Here is a 22532-nt window from a genome sequence, read left to right as displayed (position 1 = left end):
TTCTATTCCATTCTGCTAGCCAGTAATCAAACATAATTTGGGGTTACTATCCCATTGATAGCTGTAATGTCAGGTGACATTGTTATGAATTGTGGCTGAAAGTTGAGTCGTTAAAATTGGAGGCAAATGGGATGTAGGAACTGTGGGTTTTCAGTGCAATAGATGAAGAGATATGCTGTGGTCTTTATATAGACCACGGCACAACCTTGGGCAAAATCTGATACTACCTAGGCTGGTTTCACAGGTGCATGGACTTTTCACCAAAGGATTTTAGTGGTCACCCCCACTTGCCCTCCTCTTGCAGATAGGAAATTGAGGCCAGAGGCCTTTGCAAGTGCACACCAAGTTACTGGGCTTCTCAGAGTTGGGACTCGAACCCACATCTTCCAACTCTCTTTTCAGAATATTACCAATATATTACCCTGCTCCTCTATGATGTACTCCTATATAAATCTCCAACTTACCCACAAAACAGCTTCCGAACAGTATATTTGAAGAATTTCTCTTTTAAAGAACATTTTTAGTTCTCCACATGTGGGGTTATTATTGAAATCAGGTCACAAAGATGCAAACATTGCAGTGTCTTTGGGACCCAGTAGCTTAGGGCATTGACAAAATGATTGGCCTCTTTGGAGAAATGTAAGCTGAAAGTCTAAAACCAAAATAATCTCCTGTAAATGTCTTCCTTCTCTCAAAGTTAGTCACCGTAATAACCTGACAACAGTCTGTCTGAAAACAGCTGCTGAGTTAAAAATTAATCTCGCCAAAATAAATGTCATTTATTTAAACTAATGATAAGCATATTTAAATAATTTAATTTGCAGATCCCTTCAGAGGAGCCACTACAAAATATATGTCCCAGACCAGATATGTGTATCGTAATTGGCTATAAGTAATTCTTCAAACAATAGTTATACTTAGCAAGTGCTAACTAGTTTGCTTCTGGGCCACAGATATTTCTGACTGCTTTATAACATACTGTGGATAATCAGGGTGTTTCAAACTTTTACCCTTGGTTTAGCCTTCTAACGATTCTGAGTGCCTCTACTATATGTGCAACTTCTTTTCGGTGACATAAAATAGGTCCCTGTGACTTAGTTGTTTTCAATAACATAAAAGAGGACTGACTTCCTTCTGGCAAAGCCAAAGCTTAGAATCATACAGATATCTTGGTCCTCCTTCCTCAGATTAAGGCTAAGGAATATAGTTTGGGATCATTGAAAGAATTTGGAGCCCAACGCATAATTCTAGGTGTGGACAAACCCTGGTGTATGAGTAACCATGGGGGCGGGGGGCATCATGCTGCACAGGGTGATTTCAGAGGTACTGGAAGGTCCATGTGACTATACAAGTATCCTGAGACTTTAATAAACTGAAGATTAATTTCTGTGTCTTGAATCCTGAAGAGAGAAAGTTTCGCTATATTAGTCATTTAGACCTTAGTGAAAATTATTTTATTAGGATTGCTGTGAGTGCGGGTGGTACGAGAGGAGGAAGAAGCCATGGCAAAAATATGAGCCTCACCAGTCATTGTCATGGGTACAAGAATGGGCAGGACGAAAGGGTGAATTAGGAAGACTGGGCAGATAGGAAGGTTTGAGTGTTCTTTGAAGATTTATTTCAACCGCTTCACGCTTCTACAGTGGACCAGAGAGGCAGCGATTCTGGAAATATAATCTTTCCACTTCTTTCTTGGCACCAGATTTCATCCTTTTTTCTGCTCACCATTCTTAGGAATGTGGGCTGTCACCATGAGACAACTTGACAATATGTTGCCTTTTGAAACCATTTCTTCATTCACTCAGCTCATATTTATTAAATACCCACCACATGTAAAGAGTGAGCCAAGCTGCATCTGTACATGCAGTTTCTGACACATAAAGTTCATTTGCAACCCCGTCCAAGTTTAGGTGTTTGGTACCGTGCGTCCATTTGACCCAGCGTATCTCCCAGCCTCAGAAACGTATGTCAACACTTTGCGCTCTCGTGTGTTGTAGATACTTGCCACCTAAGGGGTATGTTTGCAATAAAAGATGACTAGAAAGCCACCAGGCTTTGTTAGATTTGACAGAAGCCCTTCCTTGAAAATAAAGACCAACATAAGAGAAGAATATAGTTTTGTTTTATTATTTGATTTATTATTGATTATCAGCTACTATTTGAGATATCTTGAGATGTCTACTATTTAAGATCTCTTCAAAGACTGCTATAGATTTTTCTAAAAACTACAGTAATTCAATAAAAGAAAGGCCTCTGTAGGAAGATAGTCTGAAGAGCTTATGCTTTTCAGTGCAATCTGGTTTTGTCTGATACCTACCAGGCATGGTAAGTACCTGATTGAAAATAACCCCTCTCCTAAGGAGGAGCACCAGAATCTCATATGCCTGGTGTGTTCACTTTCCCCTAGAGGCCCTTCATTTCTTGTTTTCAGAAATTCTGTCAAAACACTTCAAAGAAAAGGAAAGGTTTCATTTTCCTGATAAGTATGTGGGGGCAATAATGGGCGCTTTCTCATTTAATAACAAGCATTCAAAAGGTTTAAAATTAATAAAACTGTTCAAAATTCCTAAGCTGTTTAAATTGCTATTTTTTTTTAAAATTTGAGTTCCCATTCGGATGGGAGTTGTCAACTGTTTTATAGTCCTATGTATCTATTGCTTTAATGGAACTACTCACTAATGAAAGTTCTCTGCAGCCAAATTCTCAGCAATAGGGAACTGGTGGACTAAGGCCAAGAGCATCTGGCCAGTGGAATACGGTGCAGCCCTTTAAGCCATGCGGCAGCGTGCGTGCTGAAGCAGGACAGATCCCAGGATAGAGTGTTAGACTCTAAGGGCAGCTCACAGTATATACAGTACACATGGTCTAGTCTTACTCGCCCCTCCTGGGTGGGAGTGGACAGCTTCAAATTTTTATTTTATGTGTTTTTATATTTATATATATATATTTTTTATTTTACATATTTTTCTGTCCTGTCCCCCCCCCATAAGCTGACCTTTTTTAAAATATTAAATTAGTAAAGTAAGGAAGCCTGGTAAAATGGCATAGCCCCTCACCCCCCCCAACTCCCCCATCCTCTGTCCCGACCTGCACTAACGTTGTGTATTAGTCACCTCGACTCTGCTTATGAGACTTTGCGCACAGGTGCCATGGATCATTTGCAGCCATAGGTGTCTCCTCCAGGCTTGGGTGGTGAGTGTTGTCCTCGGGCTGTAGAAAGAGCACTCATGCTCCCGTGTTACACATAATTGGCTTTAATCAGGCAGGATGGAAGGAGAAATCTCGACTAGTCGGGCGTCAGCAAGATTCATACAGGGTATGATGCGAGAGGACAGGTTTCAGATTGCAGAATGAGATTTACATCCTCAAGAAGGCCTGGCCTCTGTCTACTGAGAGTCAAACAAGCCCCCCCCCCCACCGCCCCCCGCCTTATTCAGAAGGAGGGAAGGATGATAGAGATACCATGTTATTATCACCGGTAAGAAGCTGAACCTGCTATTAAACACATTCCTTGTGGCTCTGTGTTCCCATCCACTTAAGAGTCCTCGGTGAGACACAGCAGTACCCCCTCGGTCCCCTCCTGCACATCCCCAGCTGAAGGTAATAAAGCTATTCTAACGTTTCCCCTTGGGTCAGATAACAGATGTAGATGAACGAGGCACTGAAGATTCCTGCTCTTAGCTCGTTTTACGTGGGAAATGGAATTATTAATCACGGCCCGTGCTTGAACATCCTCAGTGACCCTAAGTGACTCTCCACCTTGGCTCTTTGTATAGAATGCAGAATATAAGTGTATGGGCTAGTGAATCAGAGTGAAGTTTTCGAAGTCAGACAGGACTGGTTTAAAATGTAGACTTTGCCTCTTGCTTGCTTTGTTACCTGGGGAATGTATTTAAATCTTCTCGAGCCTCTATGAAATGGGAATAATAAATCATATATTACAAGGTTGCATTAGAATAAAGTGAGCTAACGTATACAGAGGAATGAATTCAGTGCCTAACACTGAATTCTGTGGAAAGAAGTGGAAAGATTATATTTCCAGAATCGCTGCCCCTTTATGTGTCAGAAACACTGTAGCTACTCAACATATGATAGTTGATATTTAGTGTTTGTGTGTCATAGGAAGGTACTGCTATTTGGGGCCTTTTTTTTTTTTTTTTTTTTTTACCTAAAAAAGCCAACAACATCATATGAGCCAAACCTCATATTTGTCTTACACACCTTTAGTTGTCTGCTTATGTTGAGCCAGAATCTGCTTCTCTATAACTTCTACCTCTAGGTTAAGGTGCTTCTCTTAGGGCCCACACCCAATAAATATAATTTCCTTTTTCCAGCTGGAACATTTCCACAGAGAGAATAACAGTAAGTCACAACAGAAGGCTGTTTTCTGGTCCGTGAGACTTGGTAGAGTCCACCATCCTGGTCATGCCTGCTATTACGCTATTGTCTGTCAAGTCTAGACTACCTTGCTACCCTCTGCTTTGGGATAATGGCACCAGCACTCAGCGAACCGCATTTCTGCCTGTCCATCTGGCTTCCTATGAGGCTCTGCCAGGAAGGGGAGACCGCGAGATTGGAGGAGGCAGGACGCGCCCTTTCCTTTGGCTTCCTGTAAGCTGCCCGCATCATCTCGGTGACTTCTTTGAGAGCCATGAAGTGACAGAGCTCACTGCCCCCGTCCCTGACCCTGGTGTGCTGGCTGCCCTGCCAGCCAGTGATAACGATGCCAGTGTTTGTGAAATACCCACTATTTGCACCGCATGGTGTTAAGCACTGTGTGTGTTTGAGTGTATATATCACCTTATTGAGTTCTGGTATTAACCCTGCAAGACAGTGTTCTCTCCACATTCTAGGTGAGGAAATGGGCTCCGAGGAGTTAAGTGGCTTGCAAGCTAGTTGTCAGAGCTGAGAGTCAAATCTAGGTCTGTCTGTCTGTCTAGCGTGAGCTCTTTCTGCCTTTTCATGCACACGGAGGGGAGGGGGGCTCTTTACTGTGCCTCCATAACCCTCTCTTTCCATGTGTGATTGGTTGAGCCATCTGTAAGTGTCCTTTTCTTCACGGGTTGGGCAGCCCAGCCCCAAAAGGAATGCTCTTTCCTGTGTTCAAGTGGCCTGCGTGCCAGCTGACCCCCCCCCCCCCCGCCCCACCAGCCAGAAGCTGCGTGCTCACCTCTGCCTTCTCAGAGGCGCTAGAATTTGTCTCTGTTCCATTTGTAATGCACACAGGACTGGGCTATTAATCATGCCACAGGCCAGGCTGCATAGCGCCTCTGGAATAATGAATTACCCAGCTCCTGCCAAAATGAGGCACACCGTGGCCACAAAGGAAACTTATCTCTCCCTGACTCTCTCCCCATCTTGTTCCTCCCTCTTCCCTTTCTCATCTCCTGTGATCTGTCTTGCCAGTTGTAATTGGAACATTTTCTCCCATATTTAAGTTCTGAAGTGTCTTTGGGACTTGCTAATGTATCCAAAGGCTTAAAACAAGTCCCGTCAAGGACGTTTATTGCTGTCTAGCATAGGCAGTTAAGCATAGCTTACAAGCAGCTCTGGGTATATATGGCCAGGAATATAAATGTTCCTTTTGGAAAAGAGGAGAACCCGGGGTGGGGGAGATATATATATATATATATATATATATATAATCCTAATGGTGATATCAAATGAGGGCTTAAAGAAGCAGCAATTTCTGGCCTGGTCATGTGACAGGGGGTACAAAGGACTTGGGATGGTGTGACCTTTGGTTTGAAGGGGTTGTTTTGGGGTTTGGGCAGGGAAGCTGCCTCAGAGGGGAAGTGAGATGATGTGTCCTGAATAAGAGAAACCTCTCTCTTCACTGACTTTTCCTGCTTCCGGTGGGGTAAAACCAGGATCACCTAACAACTGGGGCCTCCCATTTTCCTACTGTTGGAATATGTTCCCTCAAATTATTGCTGTATACATATTACCACTAAGAACGCTTCTGGCTGTTCTTATGTCTCTTACATCATCAGAAATCTAGAGGCAGGCTGTCCAGGTTGGTATAGTGGCTCATTGATGTATTCAAAACCCAGGTTCCTACCATTCCGCCCTGTCATAATTAACTTATTGACTTATTGCCTCATGGTTGCAAGATGGATGCTGTAACTCTGGATATCATGTTTTTATTCAAGGCACTAAGAAGTGGGAAAGAGTTGTCAAGACACCAGCTGTATTTGTCCCTTGTATCAGGAAAAACAAAAGCTTTCCCTGAAGCTCCCGGAGGATGTTCGCCTGTGTTTTATTGGCCAGAACTACGACCTGTCCTTACCTGCCCTCCTTAGCTGCAGGGAAGTCTGGATAAACAAGCTTAGTTTTCCTACACTCTGAGAATGCCTGTGCGGTTAGCCAACAAACAAGGTCTGCCACAACCAGAGAGAGGGGACACATAGAAGACTGTATTGGGCAAGCACAGGCAGTCCCACCTAACAGTAGAGAAGAAGAAGATTCCTATGCTGGAGCTCACTGTGCGCCCGAGACTGTGCCAGGCAGCAGACCTGTGTGCGTGCATGTTGCAGTTAGCTCTGTTGTACACTGAGGAAGCTAAGCTCTGAGCAGTGTTCTGCAGGTAGTTAGGAACCTGGCTTTGAATCCAGGCCCATCTGACTTCAAAGACTATTCATGCTGCCTCTGTGAAGTGGAGGCCAGTTTCCTAGCACTGGCTTTTGGGGTGCCTTGCTGAATCTCAGCACCTTCATTGCGGCTCTGGCACCTTCAGTTACCTGTAAATGAGTTAGGAATTTGGAACAATTCTTTTATGGGCCCCTCATAGGTTTTATTTAAAAGATGAATACTCAGGTTTTTATGTCATGATGACAGTTAAAAGAGAAGTGGCCCGGGAGGCCGGAGACCCAGCTCTGCTCCAAACCCGGTGCTGAGTTGCTCTGTGGTCTTGGGGACGTCCTTTCCCCTTGTCTGAAATGGAAGGTTGGAGATGCCCTACAAGGAGTCTAACAATCTTAAGACACAAGTTTTGCTCCTTCCCGTCATGGGTCTTTGATCTGTTCATTCATTCAACGATTATTCTTAAGTGCCTATAGTATGTGCTGGATGCTGCTCTAGGTACTTGGAATATACCAGGTAACAAAACAAAGATCCCTGCCCTTGTGGACCTTATGTTCTATCTAGTCTGTGTGCGTTGGGGGCAGGGGACACAAACAGTAAACACAACACATTATAGATTAGGGATGAGTAAATTACACAGATGTGAGAAGGTGATTCGTTCTCTGGGGGACCAAAGTGGGAAAGAGAACAGGGTCTGGTAGGGCCAGGGGAGACATTCAGGGGTCTGCAATGAGAACATGGCATCTGAGCAAAGACTTTATTACGGAGAGGAGGGCGTCAGCCAGCACACCATTAGGGTCGTGGCTGCAAGCAGAAGGGATAAGCTAGAGCAAGGACTCGGAGGCAGACGTTTGCCTGAATTTTCTGTGCAGTTTTTCCCCATCTGAGGACTGGCCTGGAGCTCTTCTCACCCCAGCCCTGTCATTTCCTTATGGAAGTGTTGGCCTTCAGTTGGCTTTCAGACCAGTTCAAACTTCCAGGAGTTGAAGGCCACCTAAATTTGACCCTGCTGTGGCCCTTAGGGACAGAGAGCCTGGCCACCACCTCTATATTAGCACCTCATTGCATATGACAGGAACACTCGATTTCTGGAGATGGAGGGAAAATGGTAGAACCACCAAGTCCTAGAGATATTGAAATCCTATCAAAATAGCACAGCCCACCATATCCAGACAATTCCTGCTGTGTTTCCTGTTTAATGCCTACTGCACCATAAGTGACTCAGTGTTTTTGTCATGTTCTCAAATGACTGCCTGTGTTAATCAACCCTAAAACCCCAGGTACGGGAGACCTGTGTTTCCTGCTCTACCAGTTACTGCTCCTGGGTCAGCCTGTAATAGTGGCCTGGGCCTTCTCCATTAGCTGCAGAGGGGCCTCCCTAAGCAAGGCCAGGAGTCCGCAGGAAAACTCAGTCACTTGCTGGGCTGTGCAAACTGTGTGTGTGTGTGTGCGTGTGTGTGTGTGTAATGACAAGAGGAATATATCTTGAAATATAACAAAGAGAAAGGGTAAAAGTTGCCTTCTTGAGTTGTGTTCCATGCAGAGAAGTGACTTGCGATCTGAGAACAATGGTATCATGCAGGTGTGTTATTATCCCAAGTTGAACTGAGAATGTGTATCATGTGAATAGACTGATAGGCTCATGAATTAAAAGAATCTCCCCTTGGTCCTAGTACAGGGTTAGTGTGTGCCCTGGCCACCTACTCTAAAGTAGATATGACACTCCAGGCAAGAGGCTAGACCCCCCTGCAGAAAGCCCCCTCCATGTATGTGCGGGTCTCTGTCCAAATACTGAACAGGGCTGGGTGTCACTCACAGGATACTGAGAAGTTTAGTTCTGGGTAATGGCTCAGCATGGGTTTCATAGTCCCTTTTCTAGGTGTATCTCCTTTCTTGTGGTCTTGACATTTGTTTGATGGGAATAGCAAGGAAACTTAACTTTGATTTCTGTAATCTGCGTGAGGTTACAGGACAGAATTTGGAATACCATGCAAAATTCTGGATATATTGAAAATGAAAGGAGGATGAAAGTCTTCATCAGGATTGAACCAAATTCCACATTGTGTGTCCTTACCAATCTGCTGGGGCATTGAAGCATCAAGCCTCTCTTCTGGGGTTTCCTAACCTGGTTTCTCCCTTCTTTTGATTTGCTCCCTCCGGTGCAATACTTAGGGACAACTCAGTCATACACGCAGAGTGGAAGAGAAGCATACTGTTGCAGCCGCAGATTGCACAGGCAGGGGTAAAGGCAGTAGTCTAGAAAATTCTGACAACAACGTAAAAGTCAGTCTTACCATAAGAAAGAATATAAGGGTACAGGCTCTCTGTTTTACATATTGTCTCCTTACAAGATAGGCGATATTGTTCATTCATTCAGCAAACATATCAAGCACCTCCCATGGTGCCTGGCTCTGTCCTGGGCACTGGAGATATATCAGTGAATGCCACCACCCAAAAGTTTCCCTGTCCTCATCTTATTTGGTTAAACAATCTGAAATCGCTGTCTTTGTAGGTCAAGGCAATCCACTAAATATGCATCTACTATATGATTCAGCCATTCCACTCCTTGGTGTTTACATAAAAGAAATGAAAGCATATGTCCATACAAAGACTTGTACATGAACGTCTGTAGCAGCTTTATTTGCTGTAGCTCCGACTGGAAACACTCCAAATGTCCATCCACAAGTGAATGGATAAACAAAGTGTAGTAAGTATATCCATACGGTGGACAGCAGTCGTCAGTAAAAAGGAATGAAGTCCTACTACACACTGCAACAAGGCTGGACCTCAATCCATTATGTTCGTGAAAGAAATGGAATGATTTGATGTCTATAAAACTGCAGAAGATGCAAACTAATCCATAGGGACAGAAAGCAGATCGGTGGTTGCCTCGGAGCAGGAACTGGGTAGGAGGGGAGGGCAGAAGGGGAGACTGCAAAGGAACAAGTGCAACCTTTTGGGGGTGCTGGATATATTTACAATGTTGATTGTGGTGATGCTTTCACAGGTGCGTACGTCTCAAAACTTGCCAAATGATACACTTTAAAAATAAGCAGTTAATTATATGATAATTATACCTGAATAAAAGTGTTAAAAACAGTCCAATCATACCAGTTTCGTATGGTTCGATCCATAGATAAATTTTGGTGATCAATTAATTTTTAAAACCTCATATTCATTTTTCACATATTTACTGAAAACCCACCATGTGTCAGATCATACCATGAAAGACGTTACCCATGAAAAGAAAAAAATAAAAATAAAAGGCTGCCCCTGCTTTTAAACTTCATGGGTGAAACAGGTTTGTAAAGGAATGGCTTTCCTACAGGGAGTTGTGGAGCAGTTACCCGCGAAGCAAATTATTCTTTGTTGCCTGCATTTATGCATGTGTGTGTGTGCCTTCGTCTCTTTCAGAGTGACCTGTGGTCTTTGGGAATCACCGCTATCGAGATGGCAGAAGGTGCTCCCCGTAAGTACCTTCCTCTGGGTGAGATCTGTTGCTGGGCTGCTCTCTGCAGGTGCCGAGCCTTCTTGCCCGTGCCAGGGTAGCTTTCCTTCTGCTTCGCCGAGCCCGGTGTGGGTTCGAGCTGGCATATTTAGAAAGCAAAGTCACCTTAGCTCAACCAGAACCCATTCATTTCAGAGCCGTGTGAGGATCCCGTGTTTAGAGGAAAAAAGAAAGAAAAGGGAAAGGAATTTAGGGGATCTGGTTTGTTTGACAGATTCCACGCGTCGTTTATTCTTGAACTGCTCTTTACCTAATGCAAAACTGGGGCCAACCCACAAAGTCTGTAAACTCCCAACTTAACAAAAATCCAGAACTGATTCTCAGTGCGCGACTTACGCAAACTCTTGTACTCGGTTGCTCTCACCCCTAATATAATACTGCTGTTTAGATTTTTAGGTGGGAGGCCGAGCGGCCAGGGCTCCGGCCATCCGGGGAAGGAAATGTCTTGCGCTCTGGAGCGTGGGTGCTGCCGAGCGCCTCCGCCAGGCGCGTGCTGGCCATGACCATGGGCTCTGCGGACTTCCTGCAGGAAAGCGCAGCTCACCAAGGGTCTGGCTGCAGCAGCAGCCCCCAAGCCCCGCCCCCACCCCACCCCATCCCACCTCCTATTCAGGGTCCTAGCGTGGCAGGGATATAAGGCAGACCTTTTTTTTTTTTTAAGATTTTATTTATTTGACAGAGACACAGTGAGAGAGGAAACACAAGCGGGGGGGCAGTGGGAGAGGGAGAAGCAGGCTTCCTGCCGAGCAAGGAGCCCGATGTGGGACTCGATCCCAGGACCCTGAGATCTTGACCTGAGCTGAAGGCAGACGCTTAACGACTGAGCCTCCCAGGTGCCCAAGGCAGACCTCTTTCTCGAAGACAGGAGATGCCTTCATAAGCAACTCTCACTCCTCAGTTCCACCGCTTGGTTTCCTCAGGCGGCAGGACAGTCTAGCACACTTCCACCTACCTTGTCTGCCTCTCGCTTTCACTCCAATCAGACTTGCAGAGCAATGTGACAGCTCCGCCAACCTGCCCTGGCCCCCTCCCCACTGCCTTTCAGGCAGAAATTTCCCCTGGAACTATTCTCATTTGTTTAGTGCAGCCTTGGCGTCCGCTTTCCGGAGAACCTGAACCCAAAACGGCCCCCTTCTGTGCATGGCAGGTTATTTGGCTCACATGGCTATTTATCTTCAGGTTATCATAGCCTTTGTATTTCTCACCCTAGAGTTGGTAGAATTCATCTGTAGCATGATTGATTTGGAGTGTTTGTTGACAACATTCCCCTCATTGGCAATGCTAATAGGCATTTATGAATCCAAAAAAATCATATATTGCAGTCTGAAATATTATCCTCATATTATCATCCTTGATGAGTAGTAGAGGGGGCTAAAAATAAACTTCTACCCACAGAATCTTTTAGCTTTCGGGGAGAATACATCCTTATTCTGGGCACAAAGGAAAAGATAGCCCCGGAGGTTTAAAAAAGTAAACTAGTGAAATATTTTGATTAAAATAAGAATGCATGAGGGCTTTCTCTATAAACCATAGTGCCATGTTTACAGGTTGAGATATTTTAGTAACTTTTCTACCAGACCCTCTTTGCGTCGATCTCTCTGTTCTTCCTGGGGCCAGTGAACAAACAAACAAACAAACAAATGAACAAAAAACGGAAACGAACCTGTCGTGAAACCTGAAAAGCCATCAGGATATTTGGAAATACAGAGAGGAAAGTGGTCTGGTCGAGTGCTTTATACTCTAAAAAATCTATGTAGATAGCATTGCGTGTGTATGAGCCTTCAGTGTATAAGAAATAGACCATCTATCTTTCATTTTATGACTTAGGCTTTTGCTAATTAAAAATAACCTACCGTCTCCATTGTAGTTTTTATCTTGATGTTGTTTACTCTGAATCTGAGATGGTTATTTATAGCAAAGCAAAGGCTTTGACCCTTTAACTTAGTTTTCTTAAATATGAAGTAGAAGTAGAAATGTTAACAAGGTCCAGTTGAAACGCATATTTTATGAGACTTCTGTAATTAGACATCAGCTCTCTTAAATGCTCAGCACACAGAAGCTTTGTGATCTTCTGGCTTTGCTCATTGGGCATGTGTGGCCTCAGAGCCATTTGGCCTAGGTTTGGCCTCCTAACCTGAGCTGGCCCTTGCTTTGGTCTCTTGCAGCTCTCTGTGACATGCACCCCATGAGAGCCCTCTTCCTCATCCCCCGGAACCCAGCGCCTCGCCTGAAGTCGAAGAAGTGGTGAGTTTGGTCTTCTTTGGTGCTTTGTCGATCCGAGGGGGGGGTTTTCCTGCGATGCTCTCTTGGACGAGCTCAAATCCTTAGGTCTAGCTGCATGACGAGACCAACATATACTGAGACCTGGTGAGTGATTTTCCATAGGCTGTCACTCATCTTAAAGCACATATTAAGTACCTACTATTTGCTCTGCAAGTCTTTATCACCATACCCTTCAAGGTAAGGAGGTATTAGCTAAAGTGTGTAGTGGAACCCAAGTAATAGCATGAAAGCTCTTTGATTTATCATCCTCCCAAGAAATATCTTGCCTGGCAGCACAAGACATCTCATCAGAGGGGGTGATAGTTCCAAGAGTCAGCCGGTTAGGTTGGCTGGCTTTTCTTCTACTCCTTAAGATGGTAAATCTGTGAGTGCCTACACATACCTGGTTATATGAGGGATGATTTCACTGGTCTGTGCATAAATATTTGTAATATTTGTTTTTACTATTGCTTTCCCTTTATGGCATGTGATATTGGCTTCTTATTTGGGGCAGTGATACAAACTTCCCATTTAATAAACTTATTCACTTAAAAAAATTTGACCTAATTTAAAGAAAAATACCAAGTGGATGCTAGGATGGATGATGCAAAAGTCCGGTTAAAAACTGTGTTGGTTGTGGGGCACCTGGGTGGCTCAGTCGGTTGAGCGTTCTGACTCTTGATCTCAGCTCAGGTCTTGATCTCACGGTCATGAGTTCAAGCCCCATGTTAGGCTCCAGGCTGGGTGTGGAGACAAACAAACAAACAAAAAATTATGTTGGTGGTATACGATTGACTCAAGTTTGGGAAATACAGTTCTATGGTTAGACCAGAAGTTGGACTTTTGTGTGTACTTACATCGGGATCTTTGTACCTTATTGCATAACAAAAATCCATCACTCCTTTCTTCCCCCTGTGTATATGGTGTTTCCTGATACATCCCAATACATCCTTGAATCTGATTGCCCTGGCCTGGGGCCAATTCCTGGACCACTTATGACCCCCTCTGTTTTTCTAGAGACATATTCTGGGCAGTTAGAGCATGAAGGCTCAGGACCTTTCTGCCCCTTTCCGTACTTCATGATCACTTCACGATCACCCTTGCTGGGACTCTTATGTTCCTCCCCTTCCCCACCCGCAGCCTCACCCTCTGCAGTCTAAATTACTACAGCCACCTAGTAGTGACATGGCAACCCTGGTGTGACAAGAGAAAGACACACGGCACAGAGAAGAGAGGGAACCAGCCAGAGGGGACCGGCAGCCCTGAGTTGCCGAGGCCTGCCGAGGAAGAGCTTGAGGGTTGCTATGGGCAACAAGGGGCTGAGCAGCCCTGCTCCTCCTTCTCACTCTGGAGGGTCACTGTGTGAGCCTGCTGTTCTTTCCTCAGCAACAGCCTCCCATTGGGCCCCCGTACGGCACATGACCAGCAGGGCCTGGACACAGGCCCTGTGTGTGCTTCCTCCCTTCTCCCCGGAACAGGCTCCCCGGGAAAGAATCCAGCTCAGTTCCTCCCCCCCCCCACCCCGGAAAGCATCAGGAGTGCTGCAAAGCCCTCTGCCAGCTTGCTGCTTGTCCTTTGGACCAAGCCTCCCTGCCCCCCGCCCCCCAACACACACACACTGTATACGGTGGGCTTTACTTACCCTATGCCCTCCCTCCCTTGCCACTCCCTGCACTGCTGCTGGACAGGAATTTCCAGGGTTCAGCCCACAGAGCACAAACTGGCCGTCCACACATGTGTTACATTTGGTCAGCACAAGTGGCCACACACTGTGTCTCAGAAACATTGGTATTAATTGCCAACTTTTAGAAATCTGGTGTTTGAGCATCACATTCAGATTTTGGGCCTCTTGTGCAAAGATGCAGCACCCCTGCCCAGCCGAGTGGCTCCCTTTGAAGGTACCAGATGGCTCTTCTGCCCATCGCCACCTCTCCCCAGCTCCGAAATTGGTCACTGCACTTGTCCTGTTTTCCTCTTATCGCCTTTGCGTGATCTCTCTGTCTCCTTAGAAAAGTGAATGAACAGCCCCTGCACTGCAGTTTTAATTTTCATTGACCCCACTCCCAAAAAGATCAACTCTGCATTGACCTTGTTTGAGAATGAGGAGAACACAGGCTGACTTTTCTGCTTCAAACCTTTGACAACAGAAACTAATTCTGGTGGTGCTGTCAGGAGCTGGGTCAGTCCAGGGACAGTGAGGAAGCCAGGCCTCCATCTCACCCGGCCTCCCTGACTCTGAAGGAAAGCCAGTTAGGAGTGTGAGTTCCACACTGCCGGACAGAGAAGGGGAAACGACTTGGCTGTTTGAGTGAGTGAGTGGGAAAACAGAAGCCCTGGTGAAGAACTCTGTCTCGCTCAGAACCTGGCCTTTATAAGATGGCCATGCAGCTGACCCAACCCCCCAACCCCCAGGCCATAGGACACAGGATGTGGCTCCTAATTCTCTGCAATAGAATTCTACTTCAAAATAAAAAAAAGATTTTTTTAATTTATTTGACAGAAAGAGCAAAAGCAGGGGGAGCGGGAGAGGAAGAAGCAGGCTCCCCACTGAGCAGGGAGCCTGACACCGGGCTCGATCCCAGGACCCTGGGATGACGACCTGAGCCAAAGGCAGATGCTTAACCAACTGAGCCACCCAGGCGCCCCAATAGAATTCTACTTCTTAAGTGAAAATATTTAAGCACTGCAGAGTACTTTCGTGAATTACCAGGTCCAAAGTGATTTGAAATAAGTTAGGGTTTCTTAATCTCAGGAAACAAACTGAAGATTGCTGGAGTGGTGGGGGGTGGGAGGGATGGGGTGGCTGGGTGATGGACACCGGGGAGGGTATGTGCTGTGGTGAGCGCTGTGAATTGTGTAAGACTGATGAATCACAGACCTGTACCCCTGAAACAAATAATACATTATATGTTAAGGAAAAAAAAGATAGTAGGAAGGGAAAAATGAAGGGGGTAAATTGGAGGGGGAGATGAACCATGAGAGACTATGGACTCTGAGAAACAAACTGAGGGTTCTAGAGGGGAGGGGGTGGGGGATGGGTTAGCCTGGTGATGGGTATTAAAGAGGGCACGTTCTGCATGGAGCACTGGGTGTTATACACGAACAATGAATCATGGAACGCTACGTCAAAATAAATAAATAAATAAATAATAAAATGTAAAAAAAGAAAAATAAAATAAAAATGTTCAAAAAAAGAGAAATAAGTTAGGGTTTGCTTTAATAGGCCCTAGTGTTTGGGAGGAAGTGAAATATTTTATTTATTTTCTTTTTATTTTTTAAGGGAGAGGATCCCTCTTCCCACCCATCAAAAGAAACAAAACTCCAAAATGTTCTTTTTATATCCAGCTCTTCTCTGCCTAATGAATTATCAGAGGAAATACACTGTTCTTAGGGTATATATCAAAGTACTGCCAAAGGGGGGCACCACTGTGGTAGAAATGGGCCATGAACTCTTTATGATAAGCATTCAGTTGAGGGTCATTTCCAGCTAACTTGCTAAACCTACAACATACAGGACATAGAAGGCATACGCATGTTGCAGACTCAGTAATTTATATATGTGTGTATATGTATATATTTATTATATAGATATAAATTTAATCTTAACCACAACCCCACCAGGCAGATGCTTTTAGTCCTCATTCTGTAGCTATAAGACTGAGGCTTGGGTGGGTCATGTTCCTTGCACAAGTCTGTACAATCTTTTAGTTTCCCAAGTTTGTAACCCCCATTCTCTTTACTAGATCATCTGGCCTCTTAAGTTCAAGGTTTGAGTGTTAGAGAATGGGGTACTAGTCTTTCAGCTGAACATTTTTTTCCTGTGCCTTAATATTAGGGAGAGAAAGGCAGGAGCACTGCTCTTTGCCCCTTTGTTGTTGGGGGTGGGAGGAGAGCACCCCCACTCACCAGAACCTGGCCCTTTCCACCCCCATCAGCGAGATGAGGAGCGGCCTCAGTGCCGAGGAGGTCATGTGGTCAGGGCTCCAGTCAATGCCCAGGTGGCCCAGCCATTCAATAATGAGGTCTCTGGGAGGATTCTAACCTCAGCTGAATTAGAGGCCAGGATGCTCTTGGCCTCTGTCTCCATGTCACCATGGGCAAATGCGCAGTAAGTTGGGACTCCCATTTCCTCCTCCTGTCTCTAAGCATGGCCAGACTTCCCCCACATGGGTCAGCCATCTCCTTCAGCACATTTCCTCACCTTTCTCTTCCTACCATGTTCACCCTGGCTGCCCTGCCCTACTCAGTGCTATAGTCTCCTGCAGGAGTTTCTGGAGAAACTCGGGGAGGACTTCATTCCTATAAAAGACAATTGGTCTTTTTCTTTTCCCATGTTCTTTAAATGTGAAGTTTCCGCACAGGCAAAGAAGCACTTGACTGAGATCATTAGAAAAATCGTAAGTGCTTCCGGGTATTATAAAAATTTGATGAATCACTGACCTCTACCTCTGAAACCAATAATACACTATATATTAATTAATTGAATTTAAATTTTAAAAAATTAAATAAATAATAAAATGAATAAATAAATCTTTAAAAAAAAGAAAAATCTTAAGTGCTTCTCAGTGGAAAGAGATGTAATGTTCCTTGGTTCAACCCGCTTGTGCTCCAGATGAAGACCAGTGGCCTGGTGAGGTTAACTGGCTTATCCAGGGTCCCAGGCTCCTCACTGCTAGATCCAACCTGGAACCCCTGCCTTCTGCTTTCACTCCAAAGCTTATAGTCCCTCCTGCTATTTTATGAAACACCAGTTCTGATTCTTGGTGGGTTGTCAGGCACTGTTCTTTGTTGTTGTTGTTGTTTTTTAAAGATTTACTTATTTATTTTAGAGAGAGCATGAGGGGAAGAGGGAGAGGGTGAGAGAGAGAAAATCTCAAGCAGACTCCTCGATGAACATGGAGCTCGATGCGGGGCTCGATCCCACGACCCTGAGGTCACGACCTGAGCTGAAACCAAGAGTCTGACACTCAACCGACTGCGCCACCAAGCACAGACACTGTTGTTTTTTAAGAAATGACAAAGCTATTTGGGGTTGTGTGTGTGTGTGTGTGTGTTCTAAATGAAAAAATAATAATAGAAAGCAAATATCAGAAAATACTTCAAATTAACTGAATTTGCTAGTAGTAATGCGACTTTGGACTTTATTAAAATCAAAACAAAAATTGATGCCCAGGTTTTTAAAAATTCTTTTTTGTGTGGTCTCCTTGGAGAGAGTGGTCCCATTGACTCTTCCTCTACCATATCTAACCCAAATATATGTGAAATAATTCCCTTTAAGAACACTACACTATTCGGTTCAACAGAGGCTGAACTTCAAATTTCTACCCCCAGCCCTAAAGGCAGATAGATACTCCTGTTGTTTAAGCCTGGTCATGGTCAGAGGTCGCTGGGACCTTGTCATCATCGTGATAGTAATAATCATAACAACAGCAAACATACATACAGCTTATGTTTATATACATACAGTTTAAGTCCTAAGTATTTTACATGAATTAATTCACTGAATCATCACAGCAGTCTTTTGAGATAAATCCTACAATATCACCATCTGCAGCCAGGGAAACTGAGACACAGAGAAGTTAAATAATCTGCCCAAAGTCACACAGTTAAAAAGTGATAGAGCCCAACGTAGAGAAGAAAGGTAGTTCTGGGCAAATGCAAATTCTAAAGCTCAAAATTACATTTAGGGAGTCCTGTGATTATCAAAAACTTTTAGCCCGACTGGTTATAATGACTAATGTAATAATCTTTCAGGCATTTTTAATTCCTCTAACACAATTAAATATATAAGCTGAGAAATTCTGGGAAGATAAAGTGTTTGGTGAGGCTGGTATTAGAACCGGGGCTTCCAACTGTAAGCACCAAACATTAACATCTATCTCTCCAGGCCAACCCTGGGGAAATTAGTATTACTAATCTTAGGCATTTCTTTTTAAGAGACAGAACTAAATTACTGGCAGCAGAGATGCAAACAATAAAGTTATATAAATGTACTTTAAACCCATTACACAACTCAGCAAACAGTCAAGTGGTGTTCAACATAGGGGAGGGGGTTTTACTTTTAATTAAACGTGTAATTAAGCATATTGATTCCTTGGTCGTACTAACTCAAATAAGAGACAATGAATCTTTCTTCGAAGATTTGTTTTAAGGTAGCATTATTCTCTCTTCAAATGGTACCATTTGAAGAAGACATGAGATACGTTGCCAGCTTTATGGTCCTGCACATCTTGGCCCAACCTTTGGACCCAGAGTTATTCTCCTGAATATCTCCGAAGGTTCCTTCCCACTGGAAGAGATAGTGGAACGAGAACTCTGTACCACAGCTGGTTCTGCTGAACTCTGAACACTCTCTCCTCCTAGTTGCCACTGCCTTTTTTTAGGTGTCAGTATTGGGGAATGGAATGCACAGTTTATCAAGTCTGGATCTCATGTTTAAATTGGATGTGATTTCTTTTATTTATCACCTTCTAATTAATAGTTGAGCACTTTATAAAAAGAAAGCACTTCCTTCTAGTCGCAAGCAGGAAAAAAAAACAGCTTTCATTTGCATTGCTAATGAATATTCAACAGCTCCCTGTCTTAATTTGTTTTTGTTTTCATGTTCTTGATACTGATTTTCTACCTAGAAAAGTGCCATGTGGAACTTGTCTATTTCTTTATGCATGTTCACCTCGTTCTCTTCCGTTTATTCCTTAGGACAGCCCATTATTCCATGATGGATTTTTTTCACAAAGTCTCTCCTTAGGTGATATCACATTTGTGTCTCCACGGATTTGTCTGGTGGGCCTGAAAAAGAAAACATATTCAATATTATCTCCTCTCCAAACCTCCCTGTCTGTCCCTCACAAGCACACATTGGAAGGTAGCCATTTCACACACACTTGTCCAGAACTCGCATCTGATAACCATGCGTGCATTGATTTGTTCCTCAAGCATCTGAGGGCAGGTAGGCTGCTCCGGCTACAAAGATGACTCAGGCACACTGGACACTGGAGACCGCCCGTGTGGAGGAAGCAGGGGTACAGGCTGAAGGACATGCAAGAAGGTGCACAGAGTGTCCACCCTATTATTACTGTTTTCCACAGTCCACAGGGTGGCTGATCCTGATTGATCCTGGGGTGACCCCCAGCATAGCAGGCTACATCTGCTTCTATGTAAAATAATTTGAAAGCTTGAACTTAGCTTAGAAATTTAGGGAGGAAACAATATGAATGATTCAGTCCTTTAAAAACATGGAATAAAATGAGAAACTGCTTTGACCAGGGCCGAAGTGGAGAGTGGTGCATCTGTGAGTGCCCTCTTACATTGAGTGCCCTCTTGCATTTGAATTTTAAAGAACATGCTCACCATTGTGTTCTGTGTGATGAGGACATCTTTCAAGCCTGAAATCTGTGTGGAGGGGGGCCTGCTGGCGGACCCAGGGAAGCTGGCTCCTGGGATCCGCTCCTGTTATTCCACAGTGCTCCACAGGAGGGCGACAGAGAGCACAAAATGGATTCCCTCCTGCTCTGAGCAGAGTGGGTGCCGCAAAGAGGGTGACCAGAGTTCCCCTAAGGTCTCTGAGGGTGATGTGCCAAGCTGCCAGTGGGGCACACCAGAAAGTCATGCTCTATAGTCATGAAGTAATTATTTATGATACTGGGCAATTTCTTGGGCCAAAACATGCATGCCCAACTCGTGAATCATAGCCAAAGTCCACCGTTAATTTCTACCACGGTGTGGACTTGCTCCCCTACTCATTACTATGGTGTCTCTCCTCAGCTCTCCCCTGCCCTGTGACTCTCTGGCACAGGGTTTATCTTTGGGGAAATAGTGCCTTTCTAGAGGGAGATAAGTGCACGTCTGGGTATGAACTTAGTCCCTAAGTTTCCAAGTCCTTGGGTTGATAGCAAACATACACATACACTCTTGTTCTTATTAATTGGAGAGCAAAGTTCAAAAGTAATTTTGAAATTACCAGTTAAAAAATTTGCCTAACCAAGTTCACTTTACCAAGTAAGAATCTTTCTCATTTCTACAAAACTTACTCCTCCTTACCTAGCCAACCCTGATTGTGCTCTCCCCCAGCTTTCATTTTCTGCCTCATTTAGACAGCTTACCTCAGTGTGCCCCAACGTATAGTGTGCTCAGCCCCAGCCTTAGTTTTTCACTATTTCCTGCCTCCCTGAACTGTCTTCCCAGAGTGATTTCCTCTTCATTCTTTAAAGCGCAACTCAGGTACCCTCATTACAATGGACCTTCCAGATGTGACTCTCACCAAGGTCTTTCTCTTCTCTGATTCCTTTTGGTCTCTTGTGTGATATTATATATAAATTGTGCAAAAATGCTTTTATGCGTGTAACTCCCGTACATTGCCTGAATTGTGTGTTGATGGTGATGATGCCTTTGAACCCCATTGTACTTAATAAAGTTCTAGACCTATTTTGTGATTGGTTGATCCCTGTGTTGACTAATTGCACCTGTTTTCTTTTTTTTCATTGTAGTGTCTTAGAAAATGGAAGTTTGCTTTTTCTTTGGATTGTCTTTTTATCTGTGGGTTCATCTCTTTCACGTGGCAGGTCAAAAAAATTCCAGTCATTTATTGAGAGCTGCTTGGTAAAGAATCACAGCCAGCGACCAGCAACAGAACAATTGATGAAGCATCCATTTATACGAGACCAACCTAATGAACGACAGGTCCGCATTCAACTCAAGGACCATATTGACAGAACAAAGAAGAAGCGAGGAGAGAAAGGTTAGAAGCACATTTGGATTTCAGCAAAGGAAACAAAAGATGGAGTGGGTCATGGGCTCTTGATATATTTGGAGGTGGCCGTGGGGGTTTCAGGTGGGCCTGCATTATTCTTTAGTGTGAAGGGCTGCCTCTGAGCTTGCAGCCTGTAGGCATCAGTGGAGTGAGACTGTGAAATGGAATCTTCATGAAGGGTTAGAACTGTAAGGAATATTACCTTTTCCAGGCACTGACAAAAAGTCATGTTGAGTAATACTATGAAGTGGTTTAATATGACAAGTGATTTTCTTAGTTTAAATGACTATTCATGTTTTGAAGACTAAAAACCGACAGAAGACAACCTAAAAACAACAACGATAAAAAAAACTCCACTTAGTCGACATTTTTCTTTCCCGGCAGTCTTCAACATTTAAGTTTTTGTGCTCGGAGGCTCATTTCAAATTTATTTCAGAAGTCAGAATGAATTTTCTTATAGTCACAGCATCACCAGGCTTGATATATGGAACATTGAACTTTGAGCTGGAAGATCGTTTAATGCGCTTCTTTATTTTATAGAGTCAAAAGTCTTATCTCTTATGGCTCTAGCTGTTGTACCACACTGTCTTTTCCGTGCATCAGTGGAAAGGACAGGAGGCAAACTTGGAGCCCTGGGACTGTATCCTGGTTGTTTGAACAGAGACTCAGACCTCCTTATCTAGCATCCTGACCAAGGAGAAAACTCACGTGGTCTGGGGCAGGTCTTGTGCCTAGGTGGGTGGGAGGTACGGAAGGTTGAGGTATGGGGAGGAAAGGGAAAGATCCAGAGGACAGACAGGGTGAGTCCCACTGGTTGGAGGCAGGAGGAGCAGCGGGGTAGGGGGGAGGAGGGAATAACAGTGAGGAGGTATTATAGGGCTGGAGAGGTGAGCACTGAGCATGTGCAGAGTGGAGAGTAAAGGGGAAGACCGGGCAGCAAAGGTGCGAGGCACATGGCCATGTGCCTTTCCTCCCTTCTGTCCTGGACACCCTTCTCTATTCTTTCCAAGCCAGATGGTGCATCAGAGGGTGGTGGGCAGCACAGGATGGAGGGTGCTCTCCTTCTATTTGAATTCCCCTTCTTTGCTTCTGCAGTTACTGTCTGTAATGTGGCGAGGTACAAGCAGGTATGTGGGGTGGGCGGTGAGCAGTGTGAGTCAAGACTGGGCAGAGGTAAGAGCAGCAGGGGGTTGAGCAGGAGGAGAAAACCTCAGTGAAGTTTCAAGGGAAGGGTTTCTTCCTGGCTGCCAGTCTCGGGAACTCAGGGAAATGTACGATCGGTTCGACTCAGGAGTAGGAGGTTATGAGGCTAAGCCAAAAAGGAGGTCCATCACCTGAACTAATGAAATAGTGTATGTCAACTGTACTTCAATTTAAAATAAAAGATACACTTTTAAATGTTTGAGGATCAAACTATTTTTACTTCATGTG

The 22532-nt window shown here is 44.4% G+C and overlaps 1 protein-coding gene across 8 annotated transcripts in view; it reads left to right on the top strand.

Moving 5' to 3' along the window:
• The window catches only part of TNIK (TRAF2 and NCK interacting kinase), a 380205-nt gene that overhangs the window by 262609 nt on the left and 95064 nt on the right, over positions 1–22532 (top strand). For all 8 annotated transcript variants that reach the window (XM_027583491.2, XM_027583490.2, XM_027583487.2 and 5 more), the window contains 3 exons: positions 9997–10051; positions 12256–12334; positions 20914–21089. In XM_027583491.2, coding sequence (XP_027439292.1) covers positions 9997–10051; positions 12256–12334; positions 20914–21089 — 310 coding nt within the window. The remainder of the gene's footprint in view (positions 1–9996; positions 10052–12255; positions 12335–20913; positions 21090–22532) is intronic.

Source organism: Zalophus californianus, chromosome 1, assembly GCF_009762305.2.
Source record: "Zalophus californianus isolate mZalCal1 chromosome 1, mZalCal1.pri.v2, whole genome shotgun sequence".
Taxonomy (NCBI): domain Eukaryota; kingdom Metazoa; phylum Chordata; class Mammalia; order Carnivora; family Otariidae; genus Zalophus; species Zalophus californianus.
Note: the sequence above shows the minus strand (reverse complement) of the source record. Positions and strands in the feature narration are given on the sequence as shown.